Source organism: Cibotium barometz, chromosome 63, assembly GCF_041138505.1.
Source record: "Cibotium barometz isolate CiBa-2024 chromosome 63, ASM4113850v1, whole genome shotgun sequence".
Classification (NCBI taxonomy): Eukaryota; Viridiplantae; Streptophyta; class Polypodiopsida; order Cyatheales; family Cibotiaceae; genus Cibotium; species Cibotium barometz.
In genome coordinates this window covers 5,104,123-5,110,498 of record NC_141108.1, presented here as the reverse complement: position 1 = coordinate 5,110,498, position 6,376 = coordinate 5,104,123, and the positions used below count along the sequence as shown (strand labels likewise).

The 6,376-nt window shown below is 40.2% G+C and overlaps 1 protein-coding gene across 1 annotated transcript; it reads right to left on the bottom strand.

The window, feature by feature from the left end:
- Positions 1-468: 468 nt before the first annotated feature.
- On the bottom strand, positions 469-5,840 carry LOC147603591 (phosphoenolpyruvate carboxykinase (ATP)-like). Its single transcript, XM_086795851.1, has 13 exons — positions 5,599-5,840; positions 4,429-4,739; positions 4,105-4,280; positions 3,779-3,932; positions 3,300-3,384; positions 3,062-3,162; positions 2,523-2,821; positions 2,239-2,412; positions 2,060-2,125; positions 1,747-1,925; positions 1,482-1,651; positions 1,204-1,372; positions 469-887 (listed from the first exon to the last, which is right to left on the bottom strand). The coding sequence occupies exons 2-13, from the start codon at positions 4,686-4,688 to the stop codon at positions 741-743; spliced, it is 1,980 nt and encodes a 659-aa protein (XP_086651977.1). The 5' UTR covers positions 4,689-4,739; positions 5,599-5,840; the 3' UTR covers positions 469-740.
- Between the last annotated feature and the right edge of the window lie 536 nt (positions 5,841-6,376).

Below are 6,376 nucleotides of genomic sequence, written 5' to 3'. Positions count from 1 at the left end.
CCAGTCTACCTGTTGGGACACGAATCAAGCTCGTCCCTCCCCCCCACTCCACCAAGGGGTGGGGAAAAATTATCGCTTATTAAAAAACCTCAAGAACGGGTGACCCATGTCAACAACTCCAGTCCAAGGCCATATCAAGCAAGAGAGCGAGGGTTTCAAAACAAAGTTAATTACAGACAACAATCTGATAAGTAGATGGGATAGTGATGGAAACCCGAGAACACAAGCAATCAAACTCGTAACTTCATCATCCATGGCTTATGATCCCTCAACTATCTATCAAAACTTCTCTGGAAGGCATGAATGATACCATTTCAACTATCTATCAACAATCTGATAAGTAGATGGGATAGTGATGGAAACCCGAGAACACAAGCAATCAAACTCGTAACTTCATCATCCATGGCTTATGATCCCTCAACTATCTATCAAAACTTCTCTGGAAGACATGAATGATACCATTTCAAATGGGTTAATCCACTGACACGATTTTCTTGCGGAGATCGGGCAGATTTATTAATGATTTCTCAGACGAACGCTGATACATCACTGATATAAAAACTAGGAGGTACCTAAGCATCATCCATTGATTTCAAGTGCTAGTGGTTTTCTCAGATAAAAGCTGATACGTCACTGATAAACACTAGGAGGTACCTAAGCATTATCCTTTGATTTAAAGAGCGAGTGGTTTTCTTCCAAACCAACCTTGATTTCTGGGAATCTTACCCACATTAATGGCCTCAACTTAATTTGGGACCTGCTCCAAGTATCTCAGTTGCAAGCTTATTGTCATCTCCAATCTTGTAGTCTAGAAAATTCTGGAAATTCTTTATGAAGAGGCCAGCAAGCTTCTCCAGTGTTTCCCTGTAAGCCTTCTGATCAGCCCACTGTCATAGAAGAAGAGCTAGGCATCATCAGAAACCAGATCTGACAAATTTATTAAGAGAAAAAACCACTTCTAGAATTAAGAAAGATGCAGCTTAAGATGGGTAAAACAAAGATGATTGACACATTGTAGTGGCAGCATATGAGGCTTATGCAGTATCATGGGAGGTCTTCGACGGGCAATCTTTAACTCCATGGCTAGAAAATCTTCTTACAATGGACAGGCATTGATGTGTAAGCAAACATGAATGCACCTTGCTACAGCAGCCAGTGTCTACATATGCATGTGTCAACCAACAAAATGCACTTCTCACTTACCATGTTTTCTGGATGGAGTATATTTGATGGAACTGCGTTCACTTTGTCCGGGATCTGCAGACCAAAGACGGGGGTCTCACTGAACTTGGCCTTCAAGAGGGATCCATCATGTATGGCGTCGATAATTTTTCTTGTGTATTCAAGCTTCATTCTTTTGCCGACTCCGTAGCTGGATAGAATAGAAAAGCAAAGCAGGTTTCAAATTTGGCATTTAAATGAGTGCATGGTTGGCTGTAAATGTTAAAGCACAGTAGTCAAAGGAAAGCATTCGGATATACCTGCCTCCTGACCATCCAGTGTTCACTAGCCAAGCTGTTGTGCCATGCTGCTTCATCTTCTCTGCGAGCATTGCTGCATATTTTGTGGGGTGTAGCATTATAAAGGCAGCTCCAAAGCATGCAGAAAACGTCGCTTGTGGCTCTTTGATACCCTCTTCTGTTCCGGCAATCTAAGGCAAGATGAAGCAAGAAAAAGGCATCTCATAAGACCAAGGAAGAGAAAAACCATAAAATGGAAAAGAAAGGCCTTAGGCATATAGAATACCAGAGCTGTATATCCACTTATGAAGTGGTACATTGTTTGTGCCAAGGTCAGCTTGCTAACAGGAGGTAAAACTCCAAAAGCGTCACATGCAAGCAATATTACATTCTTTGGATGAGGACCAACACACGGAATCTTGGCGTTGGGAATGTACTCGATGGGATACGAAGCCCTTGTGTTTTCTGATTGGATACATCACTCATCAAAACATGTATCCACTTGATTTTATAACAAAATAGATGCAGCCCTACATGTATGATGAAATGATGTGAGTGCATCAAATGTCATAGGCCTATGCGGCCGAGAGCAAACAAACCTGTCACAGATTTGTCATAATAATCAACCTCCCTTGTATGCTCATCAAAAACCACGTTTTCAACCACTGTCAAAAACACCTCATTAGCTATGGCATTAAGAAACTTAATCTCAACACGAAACATCCATAATACGCAAGCTGATTCCATCTCACAGTTAAGAGGCCCTGTCTTCACTAACCAGTGCCAAATTTGATCGCATTCCAGATATCCGGTTCATTCTCAGCAGACAAATCAATGCACTTTGCATAGCAGCCACCCTCAATGTTAGAGACACCATTCTCACTCCAACAGTGCTCATCGTCGCCAATCAGAAGGCGATTGTGATCTGTCGAAAGAGTGGTCTTTCCTGTACCTAGAAGCAGGAAAACCGACAGCGAACTCGTAAGCAAAAGCGGGTTTTCCGATTCAAAATCCCATTGATTTTCAAAAACTTTATCATAACCTTATTTTGATGTTGCAAACCTGATAATCCAAAAAACAACGCCACATCCCCTTCTTTCCCCATATTGCAGCCCGAATGGAGAGAGAGGACACCCTTCTTGGGCATTAGATAGTGCATGACGCTGAAAAGACCCTTCTTCATTTCACCAGCATACTGTGTTCCGAGAATGATCATCTCTCTTCTATTGAGATTAAGGTCTATACTAGTTGATGAAGTCATGTAATGCGTGTATCGATTACATGGGAATTTGCCAGCATTGTAGATAGTGAAGTCCGGAGTCCCAAAGTCCTCCAGCTCTTCTGGGGTAGGCCGGATACACCTGCCACCCATACATATCTTCCAAATGTGATCTCACTCCGCAAACAATTTCAAGGCAAGCTCTAACATATATTTATACTGCCTCTCAAGCGATCCGACTTAGAGGACAGGAAAGGCAAATGAAGCAATTCATACATATATAATGTGTATTATGCTTAAGAAATTAATGACAAGCGCTTTAGTGTACTTGTAACTGCTGTGAATTAAGACTGTTGCAAGGCAATGATAGTTATGTACTTACATGTTGTACATGAACATCGCATGGTAAGCTCGAGCAGAGATTATCCTAACTTTGATCCGATGCTCCAGGTCCCAATTTAGATACTGGTCATTCACAAAAACCTGAAATGGTGAATGAAACCAACCGTTAGCTGTCAGTCCAATTGCAGAACAAACAAAACTTTATGATCAAGAACTTGGATGCTTCAAAGAGAAGTTATAAGATCCTAGGGCGCCTCCACGTGACACCTTGCTCTAACCTTGTCCAATGAATTAAGGTAGTCAACTGCTCTCTCACGGTTGACCAAAAATGTGTGCTCATCCATTTCAATATTTGGAGAGCCTCTACAAAAGCACAAGAAGCTTCAATATGTTGAACTAGACTTGAGCATAAAAAAATTCCTTAAAAGAATACATATATACATACACATGCAACATACCTCAATACAGATACACATGCATACATGCATCTGTATGAGTTTGTACATATATACACACGTGTGCACACATGCATACATATACACGTGCGTACGTGGGTGCATGGGTGCGTGTGTGTATGTCTGCTCGCGCACAAACGGGGGTGGGTGTGTGTGGGTGGGTGGGTGGCTGGGTGGGGGGGTGGGGGTGTGATTGTGGTGCATTTATGCTGAAAACACTTCTATGCTGCCTTCCATAAATGGGGAAGAAGAATATGAAATGCAATGAAACTTGCAACATCTGGTAATGACTCACTGCTTACTTGCCCCACCACAGGTCATTTTGGGAAGACTCTTCCTTGACAACACGCTTATCTCGGGGAGAACGGCCGGTTTTGGCTCCAGAAAGAGTAGCAAGTGCACCAGTGGATGTGATGAAAGACCCTTTCTCATACTTGATAGCCTGCTCATAGAGCTCTTTGCAAAAAGAAAAAAACCCACCACATTTCCATGATAAAATCAGAGAATAGAGAAAAGTTAAATTATCCATACCTTAAAAAAACAATTACATATATGCATTATTAACCAACCCATAATCATACTCTAAAGTCATTCCTTAACGAGCTTAGCTTAAGAAGATTCTTTTTACCTGCAGGAGACAGGTTGTAGAGCACATGAGTGAACTTAAGCGCGCTGTCGCTCATATTCGTCACATCAAGTTTAGGTTCAGATGGTGCTGCTATCTTTGCCTGGGTCTTCTTTGATGATGGATCACCCTTCACGACCTTAGGCCCAGTTTCTCTTGTGAGAGATGCGAGAGAAGCACTGTCATTGAAAGGTGGGAAAAACAAAAACAAAACAGAGTTGGAGTTGATCACATCACGATGGAGACGGGGCCATAAAATTTACTAGAAAGATCAACTCACACCAGTCATTTCAATAATTTGAGGAAAAAATAAGATGGACAAATTACCTGATTGATTTGAGCTGCTGCCTCTGCTTCTCCTCATCCGACATCTGCAAGGCCCCTCCTTTGGCTGGAACCTTAGGAGTGGTCGGCGCAGACCTCTTCTTTTGAAGCGAGTGGAGTTCGTCGATGGTCTGCGCTTTCACCGTCGGCCCGCTGTCGTCCACACACACTACCGGAGGAGTTGTGATCTGCTCCTTGTGGGTCTTGATCTTGGGCACCCCGTTGGATACAAGCCCAGAATCCATTGCCCCAGCCTTACTCATGATGATGGCTTGCAATCAGAATTGATCCAAATAATGCTGTCTTTTCACTGCCTGATCACGAGCTTAAGAATGTTACTCTTTTCAAGGTGAAAAGCTCAGTGGCCACTTCTACATACGCATGTGCATGTACACACCTGTACACTTAGAAACACATGCTACATGTATGGGCATGCATGGTTATGTATACATGTGTACATGTATGGGCATGTACGGGATATAAGTTTACACGAAAATACGCTTCGTATACATACAAACACCATAAACATGTTAGACACACACTTCGTAATGTATGCGCATACGTGTGTGTATACGTATGTGTGGACAGTATCCGTACAAGTGTGGGTTGTGGATCCATACACCCATCTTACATACACATACATTTTTACACACACATAATACCCCTCTACACCATATATAGGTATATCTGTACTCCATACCCATCGACGCCGTAAACGTGTGCACTCACATCAACTGTATCATCAAACCAATTGCGCCAATCACATGCAAGCATGTGTACAGATCTTCTTATTTACAAGAAAAAAAACATACCTAGGGTCATTATATATTTGAGAAATCCAGAAAAACATACCGATGGTCATTATATATTTGAGAAATCAATTGATTTTCAAGTAACAGGCATCCACTTCAATTCAAATTAAAAGAAATGAACTTAAAAGCAATCTGATAATTTTGCGTTTTAATAAAGTTGACCATACTGTAATTTAATTAAGGTCATTCAAAATACATTGACATGATTCAACTAAAAATAAGTATGATTATCAAAAAAATGTTGTCATAATTAAACTAAAAACAAGCATGATTTTCAAACAGTCTCATTAATCATAGATTAGCGACATGATTAAACGTATTGTGACTTATTCTAACTTGACAAAAAAAAAACGATGCTAACCTGTGTAGATCCGTCGTGATTAACTGCGTTAATCTCTTCTAATGGAAAACGCAACAACCTTTGCTGCGCTTGGATAAATTAAAGCAAGCTCCAAGACCACCTTTGCTTAATCAAAGCCCCTCTTAACAGTAGGGTTAACAATTGATCAAGATCAGCATCTGATAATCATCATAATCTACTGATGATAATCTCCAAATGATGTTAAGCGCAAATGCTATTTATAGCCAGAGAGAAGCCCTCAAATTATGAAAATTAATAATAATTATTATTGTTTTAATTCACAAACGCAAATTGTGGGCTGCTAGGGTGGTGATCTCATCCTTCCACGCGTTTCGGCCCCCTTAATTATAAATTATAATTATAGTTATAATTATAATTATAACTATAACTATAACTATAACTATAACTATAATTATATTTATAGTTATAATTATTCTCTCTAATTTTATACATTTTTTCTAATTCCCTACAAGCCATTTTCTGTATACATTTTGCTCATTGTATCTTTATTTTATTAATGTATAAAAAATTCACTAAACAATGTTTTCCCAAGAACTCTCTAATTGTTCTTTTTACATTCATTGAAAAAAGCCTTTATAAATTTTTTAAAATTAAAAGACCTATTTGATGGTTGACTTTTCTTTTTCTCAAAATCCCTTTCACACTTCTTGGGTACTTGCGACATGATGGAGAGACCGCTTGCAACCTAGCCCAAGAAAGTCCATACTCCAGAGTGTGACATGGACCCACTTGGGTTCAAGTCGATTGGTCTCTCTAG

What these genes read in the sequence shown, in the direction of transcription:
- LOC147603591 (XM_086795851.1), bottom strand. Translation starts at nt 4,688, where the DNA reads ATGAGTAAGGCTGGGGCAATGGATTCTGGGCTTGTATCCAACGGGGTG. An exon ending in CAGCAGCTCAAATCAATCAG is followed by an intron (nt 4,281 to 4,428) that starts GTAATTTGTCCA and finishes TTTCAATGACAG; the next exon opens with TGCTTCTCTCGCATCTCTCA. An exon ending in ACCTTAATTCATTGGACAAG is followed by an intron (nt 3,163 to 3,299) that starts GTTAGAGCAAGG and finishes TCACCATTTCAG; the next exon opens with GTTTTTGTGAATGACCAGTA.